The following is a 15895-nucleotide window of genomic DNA, read 5'->3' as shown; positions in this document are numbered from 1 at the left end:
ATGTGGTTTCTAACCCATTTTGGACATGTTATAGGAGCTTCACCACAATACAGATTGCTATTACCACTGACTTCACTACTACATTGTGTTTCTTTTTAAATGGCAAGATTTAAAACAACTCCAAGGTGGGGGAAATAAGTCTAGTGAGAGATGCACATTTTTCAGTCAAAGCTGTAGTCAAAACTCTCTAGGCAACAGATGTCATCAGTGACACTGTGCTGCTGCATATAACCATGTACAGAGAGTTCTGCTTCTTGAGGTGAATCTTTGCTGCTACTGTCCTATTTAAAAATGCAAGAGGAAGAAAGCTGTTTCTTCAATATTGCAGAAAGTTTATTTGCATGTGTAACCAGAAAACATATTTCCTGCCATACAAACCAGAAAGGCACAGTGGAAACTGAAATATTGGAGGAGAGCATGAAGGACAGCCATTAGTATTACAAATAAATAGTTTTACCTTTGGAAATGGTTTTGGAAATATTTCCATTGTGGTCTTGGCTATAGGTTTTCATTGGACTGAGGGCATCATTTTCCTCTGGGCACAGATAAACTTCAATAGGTCCTTGAGTACTAGATAAATGTATCAATGCACTCTGCTAACAAAGCAAACATCAGCAAGGTGTTAAAGGAATGAACACAACAGAATATTGACAGTTCAGAGTGAATTCTGCTGGGGTGTGAGTGTTTGGATAGGTTTTTTACTAAATGAAAGAACCTAAAATCCCCCATGCATTTTTTTTCTGAAGACATGAAAAGCTTATGTGAGATATCCTGTGGACTAGATAACATAAAAGCTCTTCCCACTGTCTGCAGTGCACCTGTCTCAGAAGCCTACCATTTTATGTGCTGGATCATAATCACAGAGGTATAAAGAAGGGAAGTTGTAACATTCATATAACCACAATAACATGGAGCATTCTGATGGAACAGAACTATGGGCTACAAGTCACAAGAATTATTATTCTTTGTAACACTATTACTGGAGATTTGTTTAAATGTTTCTGCTTTACAAAGATGCCAATACGTCCTTCCCACTCTCCTGCAAACCCTCAGCACTTGCACTGAACCCAAATGGCTGTATGTAAGTTCCCCTGCTTTCCTGTTGAAATGTTTTCCCACAAAACAAAAACAGATGCCATGCTCTTCACCCAAACTTGTTTATATGCATCCTTCAGCCCCACTAGGGCAGCAATATTGATGGTGGTTCTGAATAACAGGAACTCCTAATTTGTCACAAGTTACATTTCCTGGTTTGCATTGATGCAATGAAACAAACTGATGTGTATAGACACAGAAGATCTGCAAAAGTTGTTCTTTGTGTTATGAATAAAAAGAATAAATTGCTGTGGTTACAAGTAAGTCTGCTCCAGCTGTATTGCATTAATAGCTTTTAAAAGCATGAATCAAGGCATCATATACCTCTTTTCAGACTTGTTTCAAACACATTTTATTGTGCCCTTTGAGAAAGCATTCCTGTGTATTATTTGCATTCTGACAGTCATATAATAAACAGCATTACCAAACACAGAACAACTCAACAGGCATTCCCCGGGGCAGAGAAAATATTTAAGAGTAATTAGGGCAATGCTATAGATAATTAGTAAAAAGGAGATGGGAAGAGGAGGAGTCAGAGAAGGTACTACTGAGTGACTGAGGTATGCAAACAAAACATACTGAAATGTCGCTGCCAATGAGAGAAAGAAATAGCACTTCACTGCCTGAAGCTGAAAATTAAATAAGTTGGACATAGGGCATAAGGGAGGGCTAGGCAGCAAATTTAATGATTGTGTGCATCTCTGCCTGCCTGATTTCACTAAATTAAAAGGGAAAAAAAAGCTTAACATCTAAGGGAAAGAAACAGGACAGCAAGCACTGATAAGAGTGTATATGTATGGATACTGATAAAAGAAATCCCTTCTTCATTGCAGCAAAATGATTTATTCTTCTGAAGCCTGTACCTAGGTTCAAATGCAAAATTAAGGACAAAGGCAATACAAAACACAGTAAATATATAAATGATGGAAACTATAATGGGCCTAAGCAAGTTAAGAAAATATGGAGTCTGCTTCTGCCCACTGGCAGCAGGTAGCCCTGGGCCTATGGGAACTCACCAAAAGGCTAGGGAAAAAAGAATTGCACAGGTGTGAACACAACACAGAGGACTTTGGGTACTAGCCCTATCTCTAATTGCTCCTTGAATGAGGACATGAGGTGTACCTCTTGAATTTCTAAAGCAGTGGCTCATGCAAATTATTTATGTTTACACAATGTACTTGAGTCTGTCATAGCCACTGGGAATTCTGAAGCAACAAACATTTGCCACCCAGACATAAAATCCGAGGAGCAGCTGAACCATGTGGTTCATAACTCATGAGAGGAAGGAAGAAAAGTAAAGCTACTTTCTTCAGAATATCCTCAAAGAAAAGCCACCTGAAGTATTTTTCTCTGTAGTTGCCACACAAGTAAAGGAAGCAGCTGTTACCCTAAACATCTACCTGAGATGAGAAAATTAGGATGAAAGAATGAGAGCCAGACATGTCATATACAAAAGCTGGTACTCCGAGACCAAGTAGCAAGGAGCAACCAAAGAGGCACACATGAGCACAGCTTCAGAAATAGAAGTACTTACAATAAAGTAGGAAGGGAAGTGCCCATCCCCTACAAACTTCACAATAGCAAACAAGAAGTGCCCTAGCAGAATGTAAGTTTTACAGAGATAGGTAAAATCAGTGACTGAACCCAAGATGATGGAATGAGGAAGGGCAAGAATTCTTGGCATAAATCACAAGTTTCTACAGTATCTGTAATACTTCAGAAAAGAAAATCCTGCATGAAAACATATGCCTCAATAAACTACAATATCAGTAATAAGAGTCATCAAGGTGTTTAAGGCACTGAATTACCATGAATGTTATAACTATAACCATAAAGCTAAAAAATTAAGTAAGAGCTGAATCTCTTAAGAGAAAGATTTCTACATGGTTACAGACAGGAAATTTCAACTGTCAAGGAAGAGCTCTTCTTTATGTATGGCAAAGGAGAAGAGATGTAAGTAGTGTGTGTTACACTAGAGGGAAACTGAAATTGAGGTAAAAGATAAAAATACTGACTGTCCTGTGCAAATGGACTTCTAAACTTTAATACACATATATGTATGTATACATATATGTACATATATGTATATTAACTGTGAAATTTGTGAGACACATGAATATAGGACCAGTATAATCCAACTTGGGCACCAGTTACCACAGCAAGATTCAGGACACTTCACCTACAGAAATGCAACACATAACCTAGCAGAAAACAGCAGGTTCTCCTTACCTCCACTGGGTCAGGCACTTCAAGTCTTGTTTCTGGAGGAGCTTTCACAACTATAACAGTTTGGTCTTTAAGGCCACTAATTTTCCGGATATCTTGATACGTCACGTAAGCTAATGTAAGCACTGTTAAGGAATTTTCCAACCTGGGTTACAATATATTCACACTGTTAGAAGAGGCAGAAGGCTTTGAATTATCCTTCCATTTTCTCATGGTTCTGTTGCTGTCAGCCCACAGTCTGCTATTCTCTATCCTGGCTGTGACGGCGATGAAACTGTGAGAACTGCCCTTTGATGCAACAGCTGGGGCTGCTGTTAAGTGACAAAAGGGATTCTCTGTGCTGAGAGCGTCTCTGCCCCTTCACACACAAAGAAGCATAAGATAAAGCTCAGCCACCTGAAATTACTCAGTCTGTACAAAGCAAAATGGTTTACACACTTGCTATCAAAATGCAGAGAACTGGAAATCACAGGAAAAAAGGTAAAGGAATTTACAGATGCATGTTACAAATGAAAGAAATACTTTTCAAGTCATCAGCAACATTAAGTTCAGTTTTCATTTGAGAGGTTTTATATGTATGTTGCATAAATGTTTACAAACAATTGTATGAACATTGGTTGAGGCCCCATCCCTGGAGGTGTTTAAGACCAGGCTGGATGAGGCTCTGGCCAGCCTGATCTAGTAGTGTGAGGTGTCCCTGCCCATGGCAGGGGGGTTGGAACTAGATGATCCTTGTGGTCCCTTCCAACCCTGACTGAGTCTATGATTCTACAACATTCATATTTTTTATCTATTAGCACATTACATAATTATTTTCCTTAAACATGTTTAAACAACTACTTCAAACAACTTGACAGTGCAGAATACCTATTTCTGCATAAGCATGGAGTGAATGTGAGTATTCTCATGTTCAACATCAATTTGTCCAAATTAACAGGAGTGTTTTGGTGGCTCCCAGCGCAGCAGTGCCTCACATACTGATCTGTGTAACTTAAGTGTCACAGTGCTTTTGGTCATGAGAAGAATTGTGAAACTGCCACAGCTGCATTCAAGTGCTTCCAGGATTTTAATTTTATCACCTGTGAGGAATCTAGCACAATATTTACATCACAGAAATTGAAGTCATTGTATTTTTGGAGGCATAAATGTGAACAGTCTTGCTAACTGCAGACTGCTACTGTGCAGTACAGCAAGACAGACTGCCCAAGCTCAAAACACCAACACAACTCACTCCTGATATGGACCAAACAGGTCAAGAGGCAAAACAACAGGTCAGCTTCTACCCAAATGGCTTTTATCAAGGCTTTTATCACTCATTTAGTAATGTTTAGTAAGTTTTGCAAAGGCAGAGTACACATTACTGCAACAGTGGCTGGCACTATATGAACAAAGGAAAGGATTGCATGGTTTTCAAATCAAACAACAGTCTTCACTGCTGTAGCTAAAGGCTCCCCATGCTCATGCTGAGCATATCCCAAAACATCCAGGGTAGCCATCAGTTACATTTTTGTTCTGTGTAAAAGGGAGATGAAGAATACACTACCCAATAGTAAGAAGTGGGGAGGGGGAAATCCAAAACAACAACAAAACAACTTCAAAAGCAGAGACTTCATCTTCAGTGATTAAACAAAGGAAGAAGCCTCCCAGCTTTATGAGTATTGAGCAGGTCATCTCACGTCAGACTTCAGTGAGGTAAGTGAAAAACAGTACTGGCACACCCAGAGTTCATATTTCTGCATTCCTTCCTCAATCAATAATCGCTAGTATTATGAGTAAACTTCGAGTCACAGGAGGATTTGGGGAATACACTCTCTTAAATCCAAAAGCATGAGGCTAACACCAGGCTAAGGCTGATCCCTCATCACCTGTCCCCAGGGGAGCCAACAACAGCAGGGCAGGGACCTCTACCACAGGAATCAGCACTAGAAAAACAGAGAATTGCAATGTTCTGTTTTGTCCTGTTTAAGTCCCTTCATGGATCAAGCTCTTAGCCGAAGGCAGTGCTGACCCTACTCCCTATGCTACTTTTGATCTTTGCTTATGTCTGAAAACATGCATGAAAGCTCGTCAAAAGACAATATTGACATACTTGACATACTTTTCATTGACACTCCCATTCTCTGCTCTTCAGAATAGGAAATAAGTTCACCTCATTAGATGCTCTTTAGGAACTACTCGTTATATAAAGTAATAAAAGTTTTCACATGAGCATTTAATAAAATGCTGTCTTCTGTTGCTAACAGGTGGGCAATCTAATTAAAATGGAAACTGATCAATTACAAGGGGTATTAGCAGCCAAGCTACCAGAAATCATAGGAACCTCATGCAGCTAAGTACTGCTATTACATTAAATAATTCAGTTCAAAGTAGACATTGAGAGCTTATTAAACCTTAATCTATGATATTCCATAGTAGATTATCTAACCAGAGCAATCTGAAAGATTGTTGCAGTTTTCAGACTGACTCCCAACTTTACTTACTGCATCTGTAATTCATATGCACATCACTTTAAAGTTTAAAAAAAACCCACCCAAAAACATAAGTGATGACTTCATACACACACAACTGTGACCTTAGGGAGGACTCTTGAACATGTCCAGAGAAGGGCAACGAGGATGGGGAGAGGCCTCAAGCACAAGCCCTACAAGGAGAGGCTGAGGGAGCTGGGATTGTTTAGCCTGGAGAAGAGGAGGCTCAGGGCAGACCTTCTTGCTGTCTACAACTACCTGAAGGGAGGTTGTAGCCAGGAGGGGGTGTGGTCTCTTCTCCCAGGCAATCAGCACCAGAGCAAGAGGACACAGTCTCAAGCTGCACCAGGGGAGGTTTAGGCTCGAGGTGAGGAGAAAGTTCTTCACAGAGAGAGTCGTTAGTCATTGGAATGTGCTGCCCAGGGAGGTGGAGTCACCATCCCTGGAGAAGTTTAAGAGGGGTTTGGATGTGGCACTTGGTGACATGGTCTAGGAGTCATTAGGTCCTGAGTGACAAGTTGGACTTGATCTTTGAGGTCTCTTCCAACCTTATTGATTCTATGACTTTCTCTGCATGCATTCGTCATTTCTGCACATATCAAAATGGAGTTTGACTATTTTAAGCCTAGAGCAAAAGCACCAAGTTGCTGGACATCGTCACTCGTTAATGGATAGATTCTTGGTTCTAGCCTATGTGAACACAAATGGGAATAGGCTCCTTCACAGAACACCTTTTCTTCTTTTTTTTTTTTAACATTCCAGAAGTATTAGAGGTGCACATGGCTGAAATAAGTTTTATATAGAACTACATTAAAACTTGTTAGCCAACTTCTTGACATTTCTGGTGCTTTGTATCACATTACATAAAGGGAATTTCCCAGTATTAGGTGACACAGCAAGAGACTGACCATTTTTGAGGGTTTGGGAAAAAGGATATCTTTGATTCTCTGTGTCCTCCGTTAGCAGCTTGAGGTCCAGGGTGCAGCTTTGGATTAGCTCATCCAGTTTCTTCTCTTCCTGAATCAGTTCGGTCACCTCCTTTGTGAGGCCTTGACGCTGTGCCAGCATGCCACCATCCTCTGACAGACTGCAGCCCCTGCAGATACAAAGGAGGAAGATACTCCTTTCAGCACTTGTAAAACCTGATCCTATACTACAGGAAAGGGAGAGGCAGACTTTTACACTGCAGCTCAAGTTCTGAGACCTCTTCCCCTAAACCTGCCCATAGCAAGCTAAAAAAATACATCACGGTTTCCAGACAAGCAGCTTTTTATCATGACTACACAATTTGAAACTGCCCTTGAGAAGGAAAAGTTGAATATTTCTAAGCAGTACTAAAAAATCTTGCTTCTAGCTGCCTTCTCTTGTAACCACACCTTGAAAGAGACCAAGGAATGCAGTAGGTAGAGTTGTGTACCTAAAAAGCTTCTCTGCTTGCAGAAGCGAATGGTTTAATCCAGCATTCAGACAAAATGCTGTTTTCTGATTTCCCTGCTATTTACACACTGAAAACCCATCTTAAGGAGAGAAAAAAAAAAAGCAAGCTTTATCCTGACAGAAGGCATTTCTGATGAATGCTTGGAGCAAAGTGTTAGAATGCAAGGCAGGAGAAGAAAAACACTGCTGTTTTTTTCACTGCACTGAAACTGGCCAGCAGGGATGGAAAAGGATAGTAAATACTCACATCCACTGAATGTTGTTTTTGGATTTTTTCTTAATGAGATGGATGCCTTCCAGTACATTGGTGATATCGTAAATCCTCCTTTTTTGCACCTTGAGGACCTCTGCTGCTCTGTTCAGATCTAAGACCCCATCAGGAGACTGGCTCAGCAGCTGAATGAACTTCTTCGTAAGGAGGCCAAGTGATGTATCATAGCGAGTCTTTTCTGAAGGAGATTTTGGAGCTTGGAAGGAAAAGAAGAGAAAGAAAAACAAAGGAAAAAACAAAGGAAAGTTTTCCTCAATTCAGTTCTAAAAGCAGCATCCAAGATACATGTTATTTCTTTCATTTTTACTACAGAAATGCCCCAAAACTCTGCACTAAGACAATGAACCACTGAGTGTTTATCTGTATTTCAAACTGTACCTTCCCAAGTCACAGGTACATGAGTAAATACATCCTTTTGAAAAGCATTTTCATCAGTCAGATGGATACATACAGCAGTAGTCTACTTAAGGTTTCAGTGTGAATTCTTAATAGTATTTTTAGTATCTATTTATCCTGGCAGCAAAGCCAAAAATTCCCCTATGACTCTCCTTCATCAGGCTGATAGCCAGCTTTCATCAGGGTTTGATTTTCCCCTCTTGTAAGATAAGTGTTTCACATGCAATTAAGCAGGACTTAGGTGTACTTCAGTGGGTGAACACAATGACAGGCTCCAGCAGTGCCAGACTCCATGGCTTACAGAAAACTCAAGTGAATTTGTAATCATTTTTCCTCCCTAACCAAACAATGCTCAAACTGGGCAAGAGTATTCTCATCTAAATTACAAGTCAGAAAATGGCTTGGATCTTACTAGACTACTTGCCTGTCTGTAGAACACAGATGCAGCATCTATATACTTAACAGATGTGGTTTTAACTGTTTAAACACTCAGATCCAAACAATTTCTAATTCCACATGTTCAAGGCTTTTGTCATGGGAAATGAGCCAGCCATTATGAGAAGTCTGCTGGGCTGATACATCTCAAACCTTTTCTTTGCTTCAAGTACTATGCAGGATGGATCTTAGGCTGATCAAGGTGGCTATTTCATGCTTTCAAGGTTCAGATACCACATTAAATCGCAAAAGTCAGCCAAAGCTGAAATCCTGCCTGAAAGCAAACCTTTAGACCACCCAGAAATATTTGGAAGAACCTGATAGCTTTTCAATAAAAGCCAAGTCATTGCCTGTTTGCAAAGCAAACCAGCTAGCTGTATTTCCTTCTTTGGTAGATTCAGGGCTTGTCTGCACTGGGAAATGGAGGAATAGTCCTATCACTTGGATGGCCTTGTGAATTTGGAGCAGGCTAGTTTATTTGGGGGGGGGGGGGGTGGGGGTGGGGGTGGAAAAGAATGAGAAGATCAGAGTGGTAAGGGTAAGAGGAGATTCGACCTCCACCTAAAATGGCATGTGTTCCTGGTCATGCACCAAGTTCTCTGTCCAGTCTTATCAACACTGCAGCAGCATCCTATGCTCTGAATAGTATCAAACTTCTGTGACAACACGCTTCAATTTCAAATGAACTTCACATAGTTTAGTGAAGTTCAGTTTAATTAAAACAACTGTGGTTGTTTAACTTGTCCACTTTAGCTTTGCATCTTCAGCTAATTTCATCTTTCCTACTTGCCTCAACAGACAAGTGTGGAGGGGCAAGCAAGTACTCCTTCGCATCTCTTCTTCTCCCACCACTAGCACTGCTGCCCTAGTCCTCCCCTTTCTCTGTCTGCAAGCCTAATTCTGCTGCACAAATCCCCCAAACAAGATCATAACTTCACATCCCCCAGTTCCTATTGCAAGAAACCAACTGCCCGAGGCTGCACAGGCATACAAAAGTTAATACCTGCAGCAACTAAGCAGTGGCAGTAATAATCTAGGAGATTGCTAGTTACAATCTACTAATAATTGCAGGAAGAGAAGGCAGCTCAGGCCTCACAAAAGCTTTTAGTGTGCAACACTCCTGAGGCACTGCTACTGCTCCTTGCAAATTCCTGCCTGGGGGAAGAAGCTCAGCTCATCAATTAGGAAGGAGGAGGCTGGACTGATTAACCTTGCCTAACAACTGTGCATCTGATCCAATCATGGTACCTTCATTCCTCAACATATCTCTCCTAAGTATCCTCAACTTCACATCCTGGATGAGAGGCCACAGGCTGCCCAGTACACAGAGGGACAAACCTAGCAGCCATCAGTCTCTGCAGCTTCTCAGCAGCTCTGCACCAACCCATGCACCCTGCAAGATTGTTGTCCACTGCCTGGCTGTGCGGTTCAGTATGTTGCATGCACACCCAGGTGAGGACATGAATAAACACACTCCTTTTGCTACGTAATGCAGCCTGTTGTATTGCTTTGTTCTGATGGCAAGCAAATAAAATAAAAACAACTCTGTGCCATACAGTGTGTTAAAAGAATCCCTACTTTTTGGGCTATCTGGACTTCTTGTTGCAGCTCTTCCTTTCCCCTTTGGAGTCTTCAGTCCTTCAGCAAGATACTGGTGGCCGCTTTCTCCTAGCTCCAGCCTTCGTTTTGCCTGTCAAAAAAAAACAACCAACACAATTATGTTTAATTAATGGACTGTTAAGAAGTGCACTTCACTTCAAACAACATTGAGGCTATAGAAAAGGCAGACAGCAGTGCGTTTTTCACAGCAAGGTATCATAGGTTCATACCCTGTATTCACCACAAGGGGATATGAATATTTCCTGGAATCCTAAAGTGAAGTTAAATATGCCACTCTTAAAGGCTAGAATGATGGATATTGTGTTTGAAAGTTCAGCCATCTTCTTTTTAGTTTGAAAAGTTGAATGAAACTTCAACTCAAATCTGGACCTTCTTAATTATATACTAAAGATTTCTACCCTCAGGCCCGTTGAGAGCATTTCAGTTAGCAAAAGCAAAGAGAACCTCACAATCACACACACATGCACCCAGAAAAGCTACATTTCTTTTGAAAAGCTCCTCATATCCATGTAAGGCACAGGTAGTATTAGTGCAAGTTAACCTCCACAAACAGGAACACAGGAAGTTCCACCTTGATATGAGGAAAAACAACTTTACCGTAAGGGTGACAAAGCACTGGAACAGGCTGCTCAGACAGTTCACGGAGTCTCCTTTTCTAGACATTCAAAACCCACCTGGACATGTTCCTGTCTGGCCTGCCCTAAGTGATCCTGCTTTGGGAGGGGATTGGACTCAAGTCTCCAAAGTTCCTTCCAACCCCTACCATTCCACAATTCTGTGATTCTAAGTTATGTTCTTCCTTCACCATTTGAAAGGACAACTTGAAGAGGACCACTAACTTCCACTACTTATAAACTTTTCACCAGTGTAATACAAGACATGACATCAAAAGCAACTTTGGACAACTGTTACCTTCTTCTCAACCATTTCTGCCCTCATTAAAGCACAACTGCTACATTTACTTCACATTAAATAGCACACTTGCATTAGGGCTGCCTACATAAAAGCATGGTGGAACAAAAGTAGTATTAGGAAGATGACGCCTGAAAATCAGCTAAATGCTGCATTCACTTCAAAGGAAAGCTGTGTACACCTTGAGTAATAAAAAATAATGAAACTGCAACACACAGACAAACTTCAATTAAAACCATCACCAGTATGAATTTTGTTCCTATACAGAAGCACAGTCTACTACCTTTGGAAATAATTCTAGACCCTTGCCATGTTACACAAGTTACTGAAATTAAACCTATCCTAACAACAGGAAAAACATTACCTGGGAAGACACAGGTAAGAAGGAAAAGCAGTTTTATGTCTAATGAAGTTCAGCTAAATAATGTTTATTCAATTAGGCAGAATAATTCAGAGTACTTAATTTGCTTGTTCTTTAGACTTGCCCCAAAGAGTTGGATCCAATTCTACTCCTCAGTGAGCCACGATAAAACAATACATTCTGCTACAAAGTGGTAGGCATGTACTTCTGTAGTGTGGATTTAATTCACACATTTTACTTTGGGTCCTGTGATCAACAGAAAGCTTTAAATAAATTAATTTATGTACATTTATTTATGGACAGCTAAATAACATCTTTGTACTGGACTCTGCAAACCTCAAACTTATTAAAAGACGAGTTAAAGCACATGAAACATGTAGAAGCCCATGGCGTAACAGCATGTGCAGAATGTTCAAGCCACTCTTCTCCACATGCAGTGTAAATAAGCAAAGTGCTAATTCCTCAGTGGCAGAGCACAACTGAACTAGCTGCATCCTTCTAACCAATGCAGGGCACTGGGCTCCTGGAAGCTTCTATAATAATAATAAACCAGGTTGGAAGAGACCTTCAAGATCGTGTCCAACCCATCAACCAATCCAACCCACCTAAACAACTAACCCATGGCACCAAGCACCCCATCAAGTCTCCTCCTGAACACCTCCAATGATGGTGACTCCACCACCTCCCCAGGCAGGCCATTCCAATGGCCTATCACTCCCTCTGTATAGAACTTTTTCCTAACATCCAACCTAAACCTCCCCTGGTGCAGCCTGAGACTGTGTCCTCTTGTTCAGGTGCTGGCTGCCTGGGAGAAGAGACCAACATCCGCCTGTCTACAACCTCCCTTCAGGTAGTTGTAGAGAGCAATAAGGTCACCCCTGAGTCTCCTCCTCTCCAGGCTAAGCAACCCCAGCTCGCTCAGTCTGTCCTCATAGGGCTTGTGTTCCAAACCCCTCTGCTCCTCTCCTCCAGACATCAGCTCTGTAATCCAAGGACACAGATTTTTTATAAAGGTCAGCTGTTAACAAAAGTATCCAGCTAATATGTTTAGCCAAAACAATTGGATTAAATTAGGATTACAGCTATTCCACAGGGAGAAATACATTTCACACTTTTTTTTTTTTTTAAAGTGTTTTTCCACCCTGAGAACTAACAGAGAAAAGGAAGGAGGGGTGGAAAGGGAACAATTCAGGGCGTGGGAAGACTAGGCCAAAGGGATACAATTAAAGATAAAAGAATCTCAAAACCAGGTGTGAGAAGGAGGGGAAATGCTAAAGACTTAAAATTCAGGGATTTGCAGCAGTGTTCTCCATCAGTAGAGATACTTAGGTTTAGACTACACATCAAATCTTTTTGTCTCAACTTGTTTGCAAGACACCAACAACAGCATTTTACCCCTACTTTTGTGGTTAAGCACAGCTTTCTCCTGTGAACTTCAAATAATCACGTTTGGTAGTGAGAGAACATAAAGCAGCATCTATCCCTTGGCTATGCACAGCAGCACAAGCCCATCCACGTGAGCTGGGGAGCGTTACACACACTGTCCTGTCAGCCTCACCAACCTACCACACCTACAGCCAGTGCAGGACTGTTGACCAGCTTCTGGAAAAACACCAAATAGAATAGAATAAACCAAATAGAATAGAATAAACCAGGTTGGAAGAGACCTTCAAGATCGTGTCCAACCCATCAACCACTCCAACCCACCTAAACAACTAAACCATGGCACCAAGCACCCCATCAAGTCTCCTCCTAAACACCTCCAATGATGGTGACTCCACCACCTCCCCAGGCAGCCCATTCCAATGGGCAATCACTCCCTCTGTGTAGAACTTCTTCCTAACATCCAGCCTAAACCTCCCCTGGCACAGCTTGAGACTGTGTCCTCTTGTTCTGGTTCTGCCTGCCTGGGAGAAAAGACCAACCTCTGCCTGTCTACAGCCTTCCTTCAGGTAGTTGTAGAGAGAACAATAAGGTCACCCCTGAGCCTCCTCTTCTCCAGGCTAAGCAAGCCCAGCTCGCTCAGCCTCTCCTCATAGGGCTTGTGTTGCAGTGTCACAGAGTGCTACAAGAAAGTTACCTTGTAAGGCACAAAGAATACCAAATACTGCAGAAAGAGAGCATAAATATTTTAGAAAAGTTTAAAAAGGCAAACCAAAGAGTTTCAAAGGGCTTGGTGATGTTACTGAGAGGCAGTTTTAGCAAACCCTGGGAAGTGTTTAATTTCTGGCCAGATGTTGCACGTCACTCAACAAGAGCTCTTTCCCTCTTCCTGTTTTACAAAGTTCATAACAGATAAGATGCAGGACTGAAGTGCTAGATTTGCTTAATTTCTTCTTCCCTGACAAACAGACCAAAGATTTTTCTAGTGTCCTTTTCTTTGCACTAGAAATCCTGGGTGACTCTTTCTCAACTCCCAAATTATTCACTGCTTTTTGATATTTGACCTCCTTTCAGAAATCTCAAGATCTGTGTTCAGCACTGACTCTATTAAAAAGCCCCCCCCAAAAAAAAATCTTAATTTGCATAATTTATTTCTGCTGCAGCACTACATTATTTGCACTGTTCATACAGATTTCTATCATTTCCACAGAATCACAGAATGTTAGTAGCTGGAAGGGAACTTGAAGGATCATCTACTCCAGCCCCTCTGCCAGAGCAGGATCACCTAGAATAGGTCACACAGGAAGACACTGAAGCAGGTTTTGCATGTCTCCCAAGAAGGAGACTACAATCTCTCTGTGCAGCCTGTTCCAGCGTTCTGTCATCCTCACAGTGAAAGTTTTTCCTCATGTTTACATGGAACCTCCTATGCTCCAGCTTGCAACCCACTGCCCCTTGTTCTATCGTTGGACATCACTGAAAAGTGCCTGGCTCCATCCTCCTGACATTTTTTACTTAAACATTAATGAAGTCACCCCTCAGTCTCCTCCAAGTTAAAGAGGCTCATCTCCATCAGTCTTTCCTCAGAAGGGAGATGTTCCATTCCCTTAATCATCTTTGTTGCTCTGGCTGGGCTCTTTCAAGCAGCTCCCTATCCTCCTTGAACTGAGTGGCTCAGAATTGGACACAATATTCCAGACACAGCCTCACCAGGGCAGAGTAAAGATGGAGAGGTACCTCTCCATCTACTAACCACACCTTCTAACACACCCCAGCTTCCTCCCCATCCATCTGGAAGATCACTAGTAAGCAATAGTCTGACAACCACAGCAGGTTGGTGAGTTTCCTAGTGATGCCCCTGATTCCACCTCCAAGATGACTACAGACTTCCCTACAGTGAGAGTCAACCTGGCACATTGGGCCCCCCATTCCCTTTAGGAGCAAGTCTCCAACAACTACAACTCTCCTCTTCTTCCTTCTGGAAGAGGTTGTCATGTGGCTAGAAGGCCAATCTGACCATGGCAAGACTGCGGTATAGGTTGTCTATCATCCACATGCCCATTAGACTGGCCACCTTCCAGCAAGGCCTCACATTGATTTCTCAGTGGCACCTGGGGAGACAAGGCCAGCAAGGAGGGCATTTGCCTTCTGCCTTAGCCATGAGCTTGCCTCCACTCACCCCTTTCATTTAGCCTTCTGTCTTCCACCTGACAGGGCCAGGATACAGGGGCCTCTTGATCCTGGGTGCTATCTGGCAGGTGCTCCCATTTCTGCTGCAGGGAGAGCGGAACCTGGCTCCACCAGTCTATCTCCATTTCAACCTCCCTAATGCTCCTAAGCCTTTCTACTTCATCCTGCAGCCTTTCAACCTCATCTTGCAGCTGTGCCACTCAGCTGAGCAGATCACAGAATCATAGAATCAATGAGGTTGGAAAAGACCTCAATCATCAAATCCAACCTGTCACCCAAGACCTCATGACTACTAAACCATGGCACCAAGTGCCACGTCCAATCCCCTCTTGAACACCTGATACTAAATATCATCTACCTGCTCACACTGCATGTTCATAGCTGCCCCTTGCAAGCAGTGAGAGGCTGTGGCATTCCCTGCAGCCTGTGACCTGCACAACCACATCCTTCTGTGGGAGCTCGCTCTGGGTTCTCACATTTCTTTATTTTTAGAATAAACCAAACCAGGTTGGAAGAGACCTTCAAGATCATCGTGTCCAACCCATCAACCAATCCAACCCACCCAAACAGCTAACCCATGGCACCAAGTACCCCATCAAGTCTCCTCCTGAACACCTCCAATGAGGTGGCATCAACCGTTTTGACTCAGTTTTCCTTTATAATACTATGGAGCAATTCCTGATAAAGACACAACTATGGATCCACTATTCAGCAGACCAATAAAAACAGGTGTCACCTCAACTCCCCATTTAGGTTCAATCTCTTCTTCTAAAAACCAGAAACAGATAGCTACCACAATTAATATCAGAGGCAAACCCACAAGAATGTCTACACAAGAACACTTGTCTCTATAGGAAAATAGTTTAAGAACTCATAGGATAAGCTAAGCATCTTCAAGGAAGCAGGACCTGATGCTATTTGCTGTACAACAGAGTCTCATGGATTAACTTTTAAGAAGAGGCTGGAGGCAGGCATGCCTAGAAGACTGGAGAAAGAGCAAATATGTTTTTCATTCATTAAACAAAGGGGTGGAAAAGGTACAAATAGGAAATCAGAGACCTAAATGGGCTGGTTTGACTTCACAACTACCTGAGTCTTAGC

General features: G+C 42.0%; 1 protein-coding gene across 3 annotated transcripts in view; it reads right to left on the bottom strand.

The window, feature by feature from the left end:
- The window catches only part of E2F3 (E2F transcription factor 3), a 48519-nt gene that overhangs the window by 2498 nt on the left and 30126 nt on the right, over positions 1-15895 (bottom strand). For 2 of the 3 annotated variants that reach the window (XM_068160853.1, XM_068160855.1), the window contains exons 2-6: positions 9907-10018; positions 7474-7693; positions 6727-6885; positions 3325-3439; positions 458-596 (exon numbers count right to left, since the gene is read on the bottom strand). In XM_068160853.1, coding sequence (XP_068016954.1) covers positions 458-596; positions 3325-3439; positions 6727-6885; positions 7474-7693; positions 9907-10018 — 745 coding nt within the window. The remainder of the gene's footprint in view (positions 1-457; positions 597-3324; positions 3440-6726; positions 6886-7473; positions 7694-9906; positions 10019-15895) is intronic. The other variant, XM_068160854.1, reaches the window with a different exon arrangement.

The sequence above is a fragment of the Melanerpes formicivorus genome, unplaced genomic scaffold, assembly GCF_026170545.1.
Source record: "Melanerpes formicivorus ecotype bairdi unplaced genomic scaffold, bMelFor1.0.p_v2 SCAF_53, whole genome shotgun sequence".
Lineage (NCBI taxonomy): Eukaryota > Metazoa > Chordata > Aves > Piciformes > Picidae > Melanerpes > Melanerpes formicivorus.
Note: the sequence above shows the minus strand (reverse complement) of the source record. Positions and strands in the feature narration are given on the sequence as shown.